Genomic DNA, 18,365 nt, shown 5'->3' on the forward strand with positions numbered 1-18,365 from the left:
GTATCGGGTATCGGTAATATCCGATATTTTTTGAATATCGGCCGATCCAATCCGATACCGATACTTTCCGATATCTGAAGGTATCGCTCAACACTAGTTATGACTGTATAGCAATTCTACAAAACTATAGGTTGTATTGGTCCCCCCATGAAATGGTATACAACCAAATGAATTCAAAGAATGAAAAATTAATACATAGATATTGGACGCTCCTCAAGAGAATGCCCAGCATGTGTTCACACTTTCCATTGGCACAAGAAACTATATGCAGGGGTTAGTCATCTGCTCCTATATGGGTGTATGATGTGGTACTGACCCACAATAATTAGTCAATATTAAGCAGACTACACCCAAAGAGATATTTAAAAGGGATTGTAAACTACTCTTGACAACCCCATTTAACCATTTAACTATGCGACCCACCAAGTAAAATAATATGTGCTGTGCCAGCACTGGCTTTTCCAGGGATCGTGTGACATTGTTGCGTGATCCTGGCGGCCAATGAGTGCTGGCTTCACTCTTTCCTCCTTCGGACGAATCAATACAACCAGAGAAAGTGAGTGACCAGCTGAAGATCTCACTTCATCTGGATGTTAATTATGTCCGTAGGAGAGGAGAGTAAAGCCAGCACTGATTGGCCTCAGGGATCACACGACAATGTCACACAATCCCCAGGAAAGCCAGTGCCGACACCACTACAAAGGTGTCGGCACCAGAGGGGAGTATAATGGTTACAAAAAACTCTAGTATGATGAAAAAGTACAATATATGGTAAAAAGTGGGTAAAAGGCAGCTCCCTGAAGAGATCCCCAAGTTTTTAAGGTAATTATTAAGCCCATCTTTACAAAGTGCCTTTTTATAGCTGTCAATCAAACTAGTTCAGGCAGCATGAATCACCTGGCAGTGATTTTAGTTTTATGTCTTTATCAGCTAATAAGTATCATTTTGTAGTTACCGTAATGTACAAAGAAACGGACAGCTTTTTCATATAAAATATTTTATTGTTTCTGAAAACATTAAAAAAAACAAACAAATTTTGAGCACTTTTCATAAAAAAACATAACTGAAATTCTACTGCAATTTTAAACTACTGTAGTTTCAGCAGTACAACAGACAACAAAACAAGGGGGTCTTTTTTTTGCTTTTTTTCTTAAATTGAATATGAAAGGATATGAAAGGGAGTTGTATCTGTCATATGCTGCAGATTAAGCACGTTACGTTGGGTCTGTACAGTGACTCAAATGCAATGCATATAATAATCTTCCTTTCATAGTCCAAAGGTCTGAGTATTGCAACTTTTTGCAAAATGATCTTCTAACATAGCATGATCCAAAGGTCATTTAGTATTTCATTTTAAAACCCTAAAATAGTAATTTAAAAAGTAAAAACACAAAGAAACAAAAAAACATTTAACAACTAAGCAAAGTCAGTTAAAAATTTAAAATAAAATAAAAAACAACTTAATAACAAAGCTTGTCTGGTCAACACAGGACAAGTATTTAGTACAGCAAAAGTGGTTACAGGAATATACTGAGACTGTACAAGGTAATACACACATGCACATTTTGTGATCATGTATTAACACGGTGAAGCAAATAAACGTAATTTCTTCCTGCTGTAATATTCTCATGTAAGAGAATAAGAAATATAAATATCTCACTGAGATTAATGCACATTGCTACATAAGACAATTGTCTGTCATTTGTATGACATTCCGCATTGTTAATATAATGAATTTCATCACTTTTTTTTTATTTTTCTACTTTAAATCTGGGGCAAAATAGTTGCATTTATCCAAAAAGAGGTGCCGTGCCACAGGTTCAAAAGAAGTTTAGTGCAAGAAGTGAACCTGAGAACTTCTTTGTAATTAATGCTCTTCTTTTCAAGCACTGTTCCTATAAGATCAGGATGCATGAAACCTCTTTTTAAGCAGTTTACAGGCAATAAGAACAGGCACTACTCCCAAGAAAATGCCTTCCAGCAAAAATGTTACGTGTTTGCTGCAATACTGTACATATAATGCGCTGACAATTTTTAGATTTCAAGGTTAGCAAATTGAGCTTTCACCGCAAGAAGAGCCTACGTTACACATTCGGCAAACAGTGCAAAATGGTCAAGCGGTAAATAGATCAGAAAGCATATATTCTTTTTAACTACTATAGAATAAACAGTAAATTACTAGCTATGGTCCAAATGCCCTTGACATTTTTCAATTCACAAGTTGCCTTAAAAATGGCTGCTTAGACCAAAATAATTCAAATTACCCTTTGGGGTTTTATTTTTTTTCTTCCACTTTTTTTTGTCTTTTAATACTTTGGTACGCAATAGTGCTCCATCTCAATGTACAATAGTGAAAAGTACTAAGAGCAGGTACTGAAAAAAAAAACAAAACTAAAAATACCAGCAAACACATAGAACAGCCAAGTAAACTCACTATCACAATCAGGTTTACAGAGCTCTGAGTTGGCTGTAGCACCTTTTGGTAAAATGATATACAACGTTAATTGTCTATTTTGCATTTTTATATCTATTTTTCTCTTTTAAAAGACGAAAGCTGGCGAAGATAAAAACACAATCAATATTTAATATCCTATACAACTACAACTTCCATTAAACTATGAATTGGGCCAACACGGTTGTCAGTGGGAGTTTTGCATTTTTACTCTGCAAAATTATATTTATGAAGTGCCGCCAATGGTAAAACAATAGTATGTGGAAGTATGAACCTACCCAAAGCTTGTTCACAGAGCTAAAATTCCTCAACATGCAAAAGAAACAACAAAAAAAAGAAAAAATCAGCTTACTTTCAAATGGCATGTTTGGTTATAAAATGAATAGAAGAAAGCTGCTCAAACATACAGCAATCTTGGATAGTTGGGATAAGAAAGTGACAAATGCAAAATAAAATCTTCATAGGAAATACTTTTCCTATATGTAGTATCTGGCGTTCAGGATTAACTTTTTTTTACTCCCTAAGTAGGATAGCCATTGCTCGGCATGCAAGCATCTTACGTAAAAAGGAGTAAGAAATGAAATGTTATTTGTAGTCCATTAGTAACTTTTCTGGGTAACTGAACACATGCGACAAAGACACAGTTTCTAATATGTACAAATATTAGAAATCTCAAAGCTTAACATTGGTTCCACTTGAAAGGGGAAGTCCGAGGAAGTATCTTGTCAAATGAGACTGGATACTTCCCAGATGCTTTCAAACTACACCATTTATACCTTCACCGAAGAATCACTTTTTTTTTTTTTGCTTATGTGGATGTCTCGGATAAAAAAAATAAAATGCATAAAAGATAATGTGAGGTCATGTGTTAAAATAACAATAAACATGAAAAATGTACATCTTAGTGCATTTTCTTAATTTACAGCTGTTCAAAAGGAGTTATCCTCAATGCAATAAATAACTTTTTTTTCTTTAAAATACATATGCCACAAATGATATGGTATTTTTTTTTATAGGTACTCAAGTCTCCATGTCTTCAAAATGGGCAGTTTTCCTTTGCCGTTAAAAGAATTATAGGGCACCTCAGCAGTAGCATGTTCGAGGTTTATCTACAACTGTTATACTGGTTTAATTAGTGTAGCAAAAACAAAAAAAATGGACTTAATACTGGCTCATTAACTGCCCAATGCACTGCAGATTAATTATCATGTGAAGAACAGATGAAATATAGAGAACCTGTGCAGCAAACTTTTTGAAAATCTCGTAATTATAAATGTTTCTGCTGCGGGAGGCACTTCCATTAAGACAAATACAAATGTCTGCCTTTTGTTTGATACAGTGTGCTACATTATAGTACAAGTTTAACCCAACATTTCAACTGTAGGATGGTCTTTACTTTCTATCCATTCAAATCCAGTGGAGGTCATAGAGTTAATAGATTCATTACAGATCTGCTGGAACAAAGGATCATTGTTCAGCTCCTCCAGTGTAGCTTCATCGTCCTGTACATGCTGTCGCCCTGGATCAAACAACAAGTTCGGATCTAAAGTGTTCAGATCATTAATGCTGCCTGAGAGGTCAGAAGACAACCGGATGTCGCTGGAGAAATCAGAGGCATTGTTCAAATCTGAAGCCACTTGAACGACAAGTTGCTGGTTGGTTTGGAGGCTTTCCCCATCTAACAGGTCTTTAACAGTGCTGTTGAAATCAAGTTGCTGCTCTCCCATTTCAGATTGTGCTTGGTTGTCTCCAGTAGTAAAACCAATTGGATCAGTACTGCTGTTCTTTGTGAGGTAAGCTGGCGTTTGGAATTCATAAGCTGAAGTGCTGGAATTCATCATATTTTGTTGATTGGCACCAGAAAACATTGGAGATGTTTCCAAAATCTGAGTGAGATTCATTCTTGCAGTATAGTTAGAAGGCATATTGTTTATTCCCAGCCCACGCACGGCATCATCACGGTCAGAATCCAGTTTGTTCAATAAAACGTGAGTGATGTTCTGTGTGTTAGCTTGCTTCTGTAGGGATGGAAAAGCGGTCTGCATCATTACAGTTAACGGGACAGACTGACTTCTTTGCGCTATGCTGTTGGCACTGGTGTCTGTCTGGACATTTGCAAGTATATTTTGAACTTCTGCAGTTACTATGGATCCAAAAGGACTCGCATTAGATCGAGAAGCATTTGAAATGGGGCAATTTGTATTTCCACTTAAATTGCGTTGCCGATGAACGGCTGGGCTGACACTACGACACCTGAAATTACCATTTCCAGTAGCACCCGTTCCTTTGTTGTCTAGAGGAGCGGGAACTGCAAAGCCCTCCTGTTTGCTGGTAGTGCTTAATGAAGGCAGCTGATGCTGAACTGGAGATACAGGAGTCAAACGTCCAAAGTGATTGTCATGATGTCTCGTCTGAGATTGATATGACTGACCTGGCACAGCAAAAGCATGTGGCTTTCTGAAACTGTCTTCTACCAGCTCTTTATAACTTGGAAGAATACCATGTGAGGAAACGGAAGAATTACCAACAGAGCTGTATCCATTATTCATCCATTCCAGCTTTGTCTTGTCTGGATGAGTAGCCATGGGCCTCTGCATTGGCTTTACAGGGCTACTCGAGACTATGCTAGCATCATGATAAGAGATGCTGGAGTTTATAGGGGTAAAAGCAAATGGATTCCTGCATTCAACTGGGCTTGGAGGAACACTACTGCTACAGTTAGAATGTGGGGTCCCAACAGGGGTATGCCGGCTACTTCCCAAAGCACTATCTACAGGTGTTGTCTGAGCTAACCGGGAGCATGGGCTCTCTCTCGACAAACTTTGAGGGCCAGAAATCATCTCTGAAGTAGGAGTTGGAGTCAAAGTTGGAGTGGGTGTTGGAGTAGGTGTGTGAACTGGAGTTACAGAGCTATGTACTGTATGAAAGAAGTGGGCACTATTTGAATGTGTGGGCACTGGTGTACCATGGGCAGCTGATGCTTGGTTTTGGAGCACCATTCCTAAACTACCATAATTCTGAGAGTTATTATTCATTGACATTTGCTCCTCCATAAGTACCAACTCCTCAACAATGCTATCTTGTGTGAGATCATCATCAAATGAAAAGAAACTGTCAGTGGTAGGAGCGTCTGTGAGATCAGAGCGCTGAGGTAACTGGTTAGAATGTGCTTGAAGCTGATTCAAAGATGAATCCTCAAGTTGCTGGCTGTAAGCGTCTTGTGGTAGTCCTTCAAAGTCTACAGGTTCCCACACTGTTTTTTGCAAGTTATCAGCACCAGAAGTTCCTGGTATATCCAGGACACCAATAGTTTGAGTCTGCTCACAATCACCCGATGTGAAATTTGAACTTTCAGCAATCTCCTGCCAAGTGTTTTGATCAAAGGGGATCGCGGACTTTGAATCATTCACAAATTTAAACACACTACCTTCTAGTTTCACTTTAATGTCCTGGGATGTGGCTATTAGCTCTTGGGGAGGATCAGTGGTCTTTTCAACACAGCTCAAGGAAAAATTTGTTACCATCTCTGCACTATTTCCTTGCATTGTGCCACCACTGGGTACTAAAACAACATTTACTGCATGATCATTTTTCGATGTCAGTACTTTCTGAACTCTCTTAACACCACTAACCGTTCCGGGTCTCAGACATTCTGAAGTGGCTAAAGAGAGCTGACCAATAAGGGATTTTTTTGCAGGTGGTATCTGCGAGTCCTGCACTGTAGCAGTTAAGCGTTTCCTGGGACTTTTACTAGACAATCTGTTGTCTCTTCCAGCAGGATCATGTATAGTGATTGGACTGGGGCCACTGTTGAATAAAATTGGGGATGCAACACACAGAGTCACAGTACCTTGACTGCTGCTGGCTGAGGAAACAGAAGTGCCTTCAAATGAGCGACTTTTACATTTGGTCCTTGTTCCCTCTGCCCTTTGATCAAGGGCTTTAACAGTCTGAGTGTCACGAGTAGCATCTAGAGATTGTTTATCCTGACTAACTTTGGGTGTAAGTAACATAACAGGCGTAGCTTTTCTAGACTTGGAACCATCCGTGTTCTCTTGGCACTGTACTTGGTTCTCTTCAGTCAGTATTTCAGGCTCAGTTTTTACCTCTACTGAAGATGCCACAGGGGTACTCATCCGAGGTACAGGAGATTGCAAAGAAACTACAGAGCCATTTTTGATTTGTGGCACAGTTCTATTGTCATCTGTTAAACTCCCACTGTTGTTGACAGGCGTTGTCTGTTTCACAGAAGTAGTAGCATTACTTGGAGCAAGAGATATTGTGGTCATTTTCACAACATTCAAAGCGCTAACATGTGATGCTGGCACCACATTTTTAATTGGGCTACTGGTGATAACCACAGTGGTGGGTGAACGGATCGTCAAAGGATTAGAACTGGCTGGCTTAGGCAAAATCTGAGCGTAGCGATGTCTAGCAGATCGATCACCAACAGGACTTGCTGGAATATTTTGGGGAGTCTTTGGTGACTGCTTTACAGACTGCATGTGCTGAGTAACTACTTGAACATTTAACGGTAGAACCTTCCCTTCAGAGGATCCGATCGGACTAGGCGAGGTCACAAGTGGACGTGTTCTTTGCACCTGTTACAAAGAAAAGTAATAGTTTAGTAGAAAGAAGTTATGATAATGCTTTATAGGCAACCAAGTGCTCAGTATTGACCATTTCAAAATATCTAGGTGTTTGTAAACATTATTAAACTTGGGTTTGACAGTTGGGGTCTCCTCACACAGTCTGACCCTGTCCAATCAGGGCTGACGGAATCTGAGGGGAACACTAACGCTCACTTGACAATTCATACATTTGTAAGAGGGATAAAAGGAACAAGCACAGAGGAAACACAATTCTATATTTAGGAAAAAAGATTGCTCTGGAATTGGTATTTTATGTGGAATACCAATATTTATTAAAACATAGCTAAACTTTTAGTGACTTTCCAGGTTAAGCGTTATATATGATTAAATGTGGAGCAGCATTATTTCTGACCATTACATGATTTCAAACGATCTTTTTCTACTAGCTCCAAGAAGAGTGAATGGCTAACTTGATTGATAACTTCTGTACACTGCACACTTACAAAAGCAGAGATAATGCTGTCCTACCTCCTTGTAACACAAGCATAAAGGTGACACTAATAATAAAAAAACAAAAATCTTATCTTCACTTGTAATGCCATTCATAAAAAAAAAAAAAAAAAAAAAGTTTAGTTATTTTTTTAACGCTTTACTGACATATGATTGCATCCAATGTCAGTTCCCAAGTTTTTGAGGCAGGCTCAGGAGTCGGTAGATGATTGCTGAGCTTTGCCGGCTACTGTTAACCACTAACAGCTGCTTTCAATCTTGAGAAATCGGGGTGCATGCAGTTCCATTGTATGGTGCCGATGGGATGCCATTACAGCCAGGGGCCTCTGTGAAGGCTCTCATGCCTGCCATTACAGTACTACTATGAAGACCAGCCTGTTAAAGGTGTTCATAGGAGACAGTAAGTTATTTTTATTATATACTGCAATGATACAGTATATAGTATAAACCTTTGGACGATCAAAGGTTCAAACCTCCTAAGGGTACTAAAAAAAAAAAAAGGTTGAAAATAGTTTATAAAAACAATAAATAAATTGGAATCACTCCGTTCTTCCCTCATTAAAAATGAGGAAGTAAAAATAACGTAAAAAGCAAACATTTTGTATTACCATGACCGTAAAAGAGTGATCAAAATATAAAATTAACCCAATCTGTAAACATTTTTTTGAAAAAAGACTGAAACATCAGATTTCCCTTTTTCCGTCCCAGCAATGCCACAAAAAATGTAACAATAAGCGATCAAAACGTCATATCAACCCCAAAATGGAATCAATAAAAGCTGCAGTTTTATTTATATTTTTTTTCAAATTACTGTCAGATTAAATAAAAATATATTGCTATCAACGCACTGAGTTGCAGAATTACGTTGACATGTATTTTTTATGCAATATATGCCATAAAACCGAAATCCAAAATACAACCGCAGAATAGCATTATTTTTCGCAATTGCACTTGGCATTTTTTTCCTGTTTTGAAGTACACTGAATGGTAAAATGAATGGCGTCATTCAAAACTGCACCTCATCCTGCAAAAAAAAACCCCATCATACAGTTATGTCGATGGAAAAATAAAAAAAATATATATGTCTCTTGAAAGAAGAGGAGGGAACAACAAAAACGCCAAATCATAAAATTCGCCTAGTCGAGAAGGGATTAAAGGTAATCTTTCACAATAAAAAATGCAGCAAGTTATAGAGCAGGGGTTACTGAGCGGGAATAGCATTTTATTGGAAAAGATTCAGAAAATATTATTAATGTATTTTATTTTTCTAAACCGGTCATTCTGGTTTTTTAGAGTCCAGTACGCGGTCTCATTTAATGATGTACAACCTCCCCCTGTATGGATTTTCAGACAGAACCAAATTTGGATAACCGTATAGGAACACCTACTAAATTCACTAAGACCAGAGATTTAGACCACTAAATTACAAGGTATGGTACAACGTTTCAGAATATGAAGCTGCTCTGCTCTCCTTACTCTAGATCAAGATGCCTGCATTTTCTAAATGACAGGTTCCCTTTAAATAAGACACCGGCCGCAGTCCACTATTGCCATATACGTGGAGTGCAAGCGTCATGCTCTGACACTTACAACCAGCAAATAAAAGAAGCAGCACTAGCAGCTGCAGAAAAGTTAATTTAAAAAAAATGCTAAAACAGTAAATTTTATTTTGTTTTAAATTTATATAAATCATAATAATGATTATTAATACAAAAATAATGATTGTGACACGTGCCGTTTAAGTTAAAGTGGTTGAAAATGTTATTTGTGAATAAAGACAAATTTGACAAGTAATGCCATTTATGGATTAAGGAGCAAATAAAGGGTCAGGACAGTGCCTAGGTGAAAGTAGGCACTTGTCTAGCTCCTCATTTAAACGTTAACTCACAGGGCCCTAATCAAGGAGCCCATCCAACTTTAACTTAATTTCTTTAAAAAAATGTAAAAAAAAGTCAGTATAAATGTATGTCTATCTTTAGCTTTCCCTGCATCAGACCACTGGGTAGTACTTCTTGTAAAGACTACAATTCCCAGAAATATAATGATCCAGATCCAGCAGAGAACGCTAAGGGGAATCAACTAAAAATGTAACTGTAAAGCAGAATTGGCTCTAAGAACAGTGCAGACCTAGATGTCAAATTTACATCGCAAAATTGCTTTTAGATCATTGGCCAATACATGGAAATTACCGGAATTGGGCTCGGAACAGCGGCTACAACAATTCCAATAGGCTGAGGAGAAAGGATTGCAGGGCTTCCATTACAAATACTAGTAATTCCATTGGGTGCAGGCCCATCTTGTTTTTTCATTTGCAGCTCTCCTGGTAAAGGGGACTGCAGCTTTTGTTCTTGCTGCTTTTTCTGGATTTTCCTTTGCAGCTGTTGCTTGGCATCTACAGGGGAAGCCAGGGTCTTCACTTGGGGGTGGAAAGCATTGCTTTCAGACATAGGCACAAATGCAGATGTCTGTGTTATTCCTTTCAATCCTGCAAGAAGAGACAGACACTTGGTTATAACACATAACGATATTAGCTGGTAAAAGAGGTTACATTCCAGTTCCCTAGACGTACAAGTGTATGTTATCACACATTTAGGAGTGTGTATTTATACTATGTTCATATGGTGTGCTTTGCTTTTTGTTTCCCAGCAAACATTTATCACCTATCCACAGTGGATTTGATGAATACAAGATCATTGGGACCCCCAGCGTCCATCACTCTTCCACAGCGAGGAGTATGTACCCTGCTGCTCCAAAGTCTATGGAAGGCTATGAGAGAAGAAACAACCGAGCGACATTCAAACCTGTCTCTGCAGTCATACAGTGAGCGTGGATGGAGAACTTGGATGCCTCATCCTGGGGATCAAGGGTTGTTTCAGCTGTGGGACCCCAGTAATCTTACACTTCTCACCTTTTCTGTGGATTTGTACAAGGATTCAGATCAACTGAAAACTTATAGAAATTTGTTATATGTGAACGCACCATCAAACAAGCATGGAAAAGGGTAGACCGCGCTATGCCGAGGTTCCATGAAAGGGGATGATGAAGCAAACAAAATGCGACCTGGATAATCTTGAGCAATACTCGAGTGCTGCCTTTTCTCATACGAGATTCACACTATGCAACAAGCCTGAGCAGCAGTTTAAGAAATATTTTGGGCAAGAAGATAAATTATGTATCAATTCAGCTAATAAAGTTGCTTTCAAATCAGTAAGAGAGGCTACATTCACATCATGTTTAGCATCGGCATTAAAGCTCCTAACATACACATAAGGAGAAGCTGTCACTAAGGTAAAGTGGACAGTTTTTGCTGTTATTTTATTTCGGCTCCTCCCAATTATTCTATTTTTTTTTTTAATTCGCCACATGGTTGTAGAGATCTGAGCCTTTGTATTTGGTGCTACTTTTTATGGCCTTTAGAAAGGAGCGATGCTCACATTGTAATAACGCAGAGCAGCCTAAAGACACCCCCCAAAATGTGTATGTGTTACGCCCCTTTAGTACAGCACATATAAATTGACACTAAAGAAATAAAAAAAAAAAAACATCTCTGGAAGGTGGATTTAAAAAAATAGAATTCAAAATATGGATTATTTGGGGGAGCAGTGGATATAGAACAATAGCAAATGCTAGCCACTTTTAAGCATGTCCATGGGGTTAGTCCAACACTAAAGTCATCCATATAACAGGAAATAGATATAAATAAATTGCATATGTTCTTTACAATTGTACCTTATGGGTGCCCATTGGAGGCATCTGTTTAAAGGCTGCATTAAACGGAGGCCATAAATGTTATATGCAGGGTATGAGCATGTGATGAGCATAAAGGTGCAGATTGTAAAGAGGAGACACTTAACAAGGTGTGTGGATCTCCTATGGATCCCTAATAAATTAAAGGTTAAAAGTAAATATGCCATCCATATGTCCACCATTATTTCCCACGCATTTTCTTGGCAGTAAAAACATTACTTCTAAAACGTGTGATTCTCTGCTGCATTTTTTGCAGCGGTTTTTTTTTGGGTGTGGATCACGTGTGCATTGTATACAGGACATGTTTAATAAAGTTCATTTTATTCACAGAAAATGCAGGGTAAAACACCATTTATAGGACCTTTCATAAATTTCCCAAATTCTTATGGAAACCTTTCCAGCACATCCTGCATTGTACTACTGTATCCTATTTATTATAAACTAGTAGAACACCTGCGGCTTCGCTTGCGGAAAATATGTTACATTGTTGATTATGGTAGCTAAAGTAAAATTTTCTGTGTCATCCTGAAATTGACATTTTCAGATGCTACAGTAAAAAAAAATGTTTCCACCTTAAATTTTTTATTTTGGCATTTACTAATTTGTCGTAACATTGTTGTTGTCTAGTTGCCCATAGCAACCAATCAGAGCTCAGCTTTCACTTTACCTCAGCAGCTTCAGTGATGAAAGCTCCCTGTATAGTGAGCAATAATGACAATCTTACTATGACGCATCTTTCGCCTGACCAATATTGCTGCTCAGTAATGTTCGTCCTTGTGCGTAGGGTGCATCCATCTGAGTGTGTGTAGTCCGTGCGTGTGTGTGTGTGGTGTGCATGTGTTATTTATGGGGAGGTGTTTGTGTTGTGTGTGTCTAGAGTGGTCTGGGGTTTGTGTGGTGTTGTAAAGGTGCGCCCCTTTAGCAGCGACTCTGGCGCCGTCACTATAATCCGTCCCTGTCAGTCACAACTGCTGTTTTCCCCTCAGCACTTTTACTTTCACCTTTCTCCATTATATGTATAGGGCCTAACTTCGGGGGCCCCAATGTCATGACAGGGGGGATGCTAAAGAGATGTAATGTGCGCAGTATTCTGATCCTGGGGGTGGAGGGGGGGGCTATGGGGAGTGCCAAATGTCACCCAAATCGGGCAAGGACTGTGGATTTGTATAGAGCGGGCTACTACTGATTTTGAGTATATATATATATATATATATATATATATATATATATATATATATATATATATATATATATATATATATATATATATATATATATATATATATATATATATATTTATATTTATTTATTTTTAGGAGTTGGTCTCTTTTATACAGAGTCCACCAAAATGGACACTGACTCCGACTCCACGGCCCGGGAAAAACCGCTGACAGAACTGACATGCTGAAAGCTTCAAAAACGCTGCAGTTCTCAAATTGAGTCGTGAAACAAAAACAAAAACCCAAACAAGTTCATGAGATGTCGGAAATCTCCTGCTGTACTGTAAAAAGCAGCCTTGAAATTGTATTAAAAAGACCACACACAAAAAAAAGCTGCAAAAATTATGCACGTGAACTTATCCTAAGGGTATGTGTACACGTTAAGTATTTTCTGCGTTTATTCCACACAGTTTTGTCACAAACACTAGAGTGAGTGAAATTCTTTAAGTCTCATGAACAGGTTGCTTATTTTTTCTTAGCAGATTTGAAGCAGTTTCAAATCTACAGTATTTCAATTCTTTCAGAGTTTTCCCCCCAATCTAATGACGCATATAAAAACATGCATCAAAAATTCAGCAAAATTGCACTTTTTTATGCAGTGTTTTTCCTGCCAAGGGACACTTTTTGATGCAGAAATATCTGCAATTATTTAACATGTACACATATCATTAAGACATGTGTACACGTTAAATACTAGGTGCGTTTTAGTCACGTATTTTCCACTCAGCTTTGTCACAAAAACTGAAGAATTTCCTACTACCATCAAATCAAACAGATCCCTGAAATCTCACACATTCCACATTTTTTCCAAAAAGACTTGAAGCAGTTTCAAATCTGCAGCATGAAAGAAAGCGCAAGTACAAAATGTGGCAAAAACAAGCGCATTTTAAGCTGTATTTTCCTGACAAGCACGTTTTTGTCTTCAGCAAATGCATAAAGGGAACCGGTGATGTAAAATAATGCTATTAAGCTGCAAAATATACAGTTCATCCCCAAGTTGATCCAGTTTTGACACCGTGCGGCACCCGCATTTGAGAGCCCTGCTACCAGGAGGAAATTAACTTTATTCACCCTGGGTAGAATTCAGTTACCGCTCAGTGCATAGAGAGCGGCGGCTGTAACTGGACCCTCGGCCCTGACTGACAGCGGGCCCCAATGATGAGCCTGCTGTCAATTAGTGCCGGGGGTGCGGTTACAGCCACCGCTCTCTATACACAGATTGGTGACTGAAACCATGCAGGCGCCACCCATGTGACTGAAAGCAGAACACTGCCGGGAGGAATAAAGTTAATTTCCTCCTGGCAGCAGAGCTCTCAGTGAGCGTGCCGCACAGCGTCAGAACGCTATTAATCTGCATATTAACCCCATTTCTGGAGGTTAAAAGCATTATTTTACATGAACTGGCTTTCTTCAAATTGGAGAACTCTTACATAGAACGTCTCTCGCTCTAGGGTACATGTCCTGCAGAAACAACGCAACCCATTGATTTGTGAAATACTTCCATTCACCTGTGGTGGTGCTGCATAAACATTTTTCTCTGTAACTCTCATGCATTTAATAATGGATGAAATGGTTACCTACATAAATAGGCCCATCTATAATTGTCACATATTTTGCCCGGCTTGATGAAGGGCAAATTCCCAAGCTACTGGTTTTTTTTGTCCAGGAATTGGGGCACTCCACGTCAGGCACTGGCCATACAACTCAAATGCCAAAATCTTTTGCAAAGGTTTTATAAGGGATTCCAGACAAAACCAGAGCAAGAGGAGTGACAGGCTATGTGGAGTACCACAAACTATATTTTTTTTTATTACTGAATTTGTTGAAAATAAAATAAAAAAATGAATAAATCCGCAGAGGATTATAAACATATGATTACCTGCTGAATCACCAGCCATCACAGTCAATGCTGCCATTGATTTAGTACCAATGTAATGGCTTTTGACCAAAAAACGAGCCAAATCCAAAACTGAATCAAATGGCTGACTAAGGACCTTCTGAGCCCATTCACAAACAAGGCGACAGGCAGCAGACACAACCTCTTCATCAGCATTCTGCAGCTGAGCAGATACTTCCATGCCATCCAGCTGAAAACAAAAACAGAGTAAGAACAGCAGCCATTTACAAGAAATAGAATGTTAAAGGGCATGTCCACACGTAAAATACTTATACTGAAAGCTGAGCTACCTATGTAACCATGCTGCATTACTCATCTTACACAGATACTAAGTTACAGTTTTTATTATATAGCCAGAATTGAATTCACAGTTCTGCTGGTTGGCATTGTGAACAGTGAACAATCAGGCACATCTTCACAGCTTAGCTGAACTTGTATAATGGAGAAAGGTTATTTTTTTCCTGCGTAAGATCACTGTTCAATCACCACACTTCCCAAAATACAAATCACAAAGGCAAACTTTGCAGTCAGTAACCCATCAAGAATTGGAAGTTCTGGAGTGGAAAACTGCAAATGCAGCTCTGGCCAACCAGCACCTCAGGTCGCTACAAGATAAATAATTAAACACATTTACAAAGAGTTGGCAGTCTGAAATTGAACATGCTAGATCAGTGGTTCTCAACTCCAGTCCTCAAGACCCCACAACAGGTCATGTTCTCAGGATTTCCTTAGTATTGCATAGGCGATGGAATTAATGCTTGAGCAGGTGATGAAATTATCACCTGTGCAATACTAAGGAAATCCTGAAAACATGACCTGTTGTAGGGTCTTGAGGACTGGAGTTGAGAAAAACTGTGCTACATACTTTAAGTGAAACGGTACCTATATAAAAGTTGCAATAAATGAGGAATACGGTCACTCTGAATCTGCACTGCTGGAGGTACAATCACACACAAAGGTGAAGAATGAATGCGATTTATTGTGGCAATGTGTTTCAAGGTTTTCAGGACCAAACCTTATGTATAGGCGTTGACCATAAAAAATAAATTAACATGGGTTTCAAAGATTTAACAAACAAAAATAAAAAAAAATCAAGTATCACATGAAAAATAGTAAAACCAATTTTAGAATATACTAATATCCCATGTTCTCCCTATCATTGTTTTTAAAAGCAGTTTACCCATAGGGATGTCATAGGTCATATGACAATCCAGCAAAGTGTGTTGTTTCACAAGGTTAACAAGATGAAAGTAGAAGACTATCAAATGTTCTAGTCTCATAGGCATTTAGAATGTCAGAACAACCATTCTCCCAATGTAAACTGCTACAGGTAACAAAACAGCACCATCCAAAAAGGACAAGGCTATGGTATGTTCACATATGGCAGACTGACAGCAGACTGGATTTTTCTGTAGCACAGATTATTTTTTTGTTTTTATTACAAACTTCAGTCAGGTGTATGGGGTGGCTTGAAGTTGAGTAAATTTCTGTAAGGGAAATTTAACATGCAAGGACATGCTCTCAGGTTTTATTCCCTACATCCCCCAATTAGGAATCACATGGCCTCCCTGTACTGCTGTACAGGCTCCACTGGGTAACATGTTGGAAAATATTATCCCATAGAATTAATGAGCTGGTACTCAGACAGTAAGAGCGCACAATTTTGGAGGCTTCGTGGAGCCGAAATCTACTTGTGGACATCTAAGGGACAGCAAAGCCCAAAGGGACAACTGACAACTACATCATCCACTGTGCGCCAATAGGTCACCCAGAGTGTCCAGCTGAACTCCGTGGATAGTACACTATTCTGAAAGAGGACAGGTGTAAACCTCTAAAAAAAAGTAGAATAGATTACTAGTACTGCCATCGGTGTCCCTGCTTCTTGTAATACATACACTAGACTGTCAGACAAGAATAATTAAATTAAGTTTTATATTATTTTTAATTTTGTTGATCAAGTAACAATTGTTTTTTTCATCTACAAATATTGATTTGTAACAGACAAGTAGAACAATAAGCCTGAGTAACATGACGTATCCAACTATTACCCCATCTCCCGTTTTGTTGAAATCCAGGTTAGGCAGAGAAGGCATGTGCACAAAGGCTTTCTTCCTCAATCCACTGTAGCAATACGTGATATTGTTAAGGTAAACTTCCCAAAGACAGCAATGCAAGAAAAAGAAATCGGGTTAATATAAGATTTGAGATATAAAACACTCCATTCCATCATACAACGTGATTACATAGCAGATCATGCCCCAATTCCTGGGGTTGGTGCATATTAATGCTGCCTAAACAGAAGAACAAAAATCTCAATGCAAACAGTTTTTACCATAATTCCTGGAATGCGCTAGAGGTGCTAGGCTTTTGCTTCACCACAATGTGATGATATGTGAATGCAACCTTCACTCCTTCCACAAAAGCCTTTTTTCACCTTCCTGACCAAACCAATCTTTCCAATTCTGACCAATGTCACTTTATGCGCTAATAACTGGAACACTTCAATGAATCCCACCGATTGAGAGATTGTTTTTTCATGACACAGTGTATTTTATAATAGTAGTAAATTTAGGTCATTATGATTAACGTTTATTTATGAAAATATGTAAGATTTTTTAACTTTGGATTTTTATGTCCTGAAAACAAGTAGTCATACCTCCCAAAATAACTATTAAATTACATGTAAAGCATATTTACTTTACGTCAGCATCACTTTTTAAACATATATTATTTTTTTTTTGGTTAGGAAGTTAGAACGGTTAAAAGTTTAGCAGTAATTATTTATTTTTTCAACGAAATTTACAAATCCTATCTTCTTTCCTGCAGTGATCATGTGGCATAGGTTATGTGCCCGCATAGTCGCCATGACGTAACTGTACATCAATGCGGGAACCCCTTTCAGATCACAAAGTACAGTTACATCATATGTCACAAAAAAAGAGGTTAAAGGGGTTGCCCAAGTCCATTCCATATCCACTCCTGAGTTATTTGGACACCAAAGAAGGGGTGTACCACCTCCATGAACTAGGTCAGAGCCCAACTGATAAATCTGTACACGAATCTCAAGGAAAAAAAAAAAACAGTGAACTGAAGTTACATTCTACCTGTGGCACAGGCCCCAGTTTTTGTTTGGCTGGTCTTTGATGAATTGAACTGTAAAAGCTGGAACATGAACATTTAATACACGACCTGTTCAATCTAACACTGGTACGGTAGTTTTCTTCAATCTAAGTGGACACTCCGATTAAAAGGGATGTCACCTTGTGAAGGGCTATTTCCCTGTAGATGTAAGGTTAATCGGCAGGCACATAGCATTTGAAGCCTGGGTAGATGGCTTACTGGAGCAACGGCTGCAAAGAGAAAAAGTCATATTCTCCCTGTAGCCGTTCGATTCCAATCATCGGGGGGTCCAGGGAGTGGTTACAGTCAGCGCTCACTACACAGTGAGCCCACCGTAATCACATACCCGAACATAGACAGCCTGCTCTACACCTGCACGTTGCAAACACATAGAGAAGGTCATCGAAGTGTTGGGGGGTAAATATAGCATGCTCACTGTGTACTGAGCACCGACTAAAACAACCCCCTGCACCTCCCTGATGACAAGCAGGGACCGTGAGACTGCATTTTCTGCCTGTTGCTGCACTTCCAGTAAGACGGCTACACAGGGATTAAATGCTATTTACCTGCAGCTTACACCTATAATTACAGGTAAATAGCTTTTCTCAAGGTGACAGGTTACCCTCAAGAAAACACAAAGTGCAGCTCTATTAAGTGATTGGGCATATAGCTGAATGTTGGCCGAGAACTATGTGGCCAGAATGTGACAGCCAGATATCTGGGTCCTGGATGGGTAGGGGGCACTAAATACAGGATTAACCCAAAATAGAATGGGGGATAATATAACTATTTAACTAATCCACAGGAGTGAAGATATTTTTCCCTAG

At 38.7% G+C, this 18,365-nt stretch overlaps 1 protein-coding gene across 1 annotated transcript in view; it reads right to left on the reverse strand.

Annotated features, from left to right (window-relative positions):
* Window positions 1-3,298: 3,298 nt before the first annotated feature.
* Window positions 3,299-18,365, reverse strand: part of RFX7 (regulatory factor X7) — a 153,973-nt gene continuing 138,906 nt past the window's right edge. Inside the window, exons 6-9 of the mRNA XM_077263805.1 lie at window positions 16,467-16,551; window positions 14,401-14,608; window positions 9,744-10,039; window positions 3,299-7,053 (exon numbers count right to left, since the gene is read on the reverse strand). Coding sequence (XP_077119920.1) covers window positions 3,814-7,053; window positions 9,744-10,039; window positions 14,401-14,608; window positions 16,467-16,551 — 3,829 coding nt within the window. The 3' untranslated portion in view covers window positions 3,299-3,813. The remainder of the gene's footprint in view (window positions 7,054-9,743; window positions 10,040-14,400; window positions 14,609-16,466; window positions 16,552-18,365) is intronic.

Source organism: Ranitomeya variabilis, chromosome 5, assembly GCF_051348905.1.
Source record: "Ranitomeya variabilis isolate aRanVar5 chromosome 5, aRanVar5.hap1, whole genome shotgun sequence".
Classification (NCBI taxonomy): Eukaryota; Metazoa; Chordata; class Amphibia; order Anura; family Dendrobatidae; genus Ranitomeya; species Ranitomeya variabilis.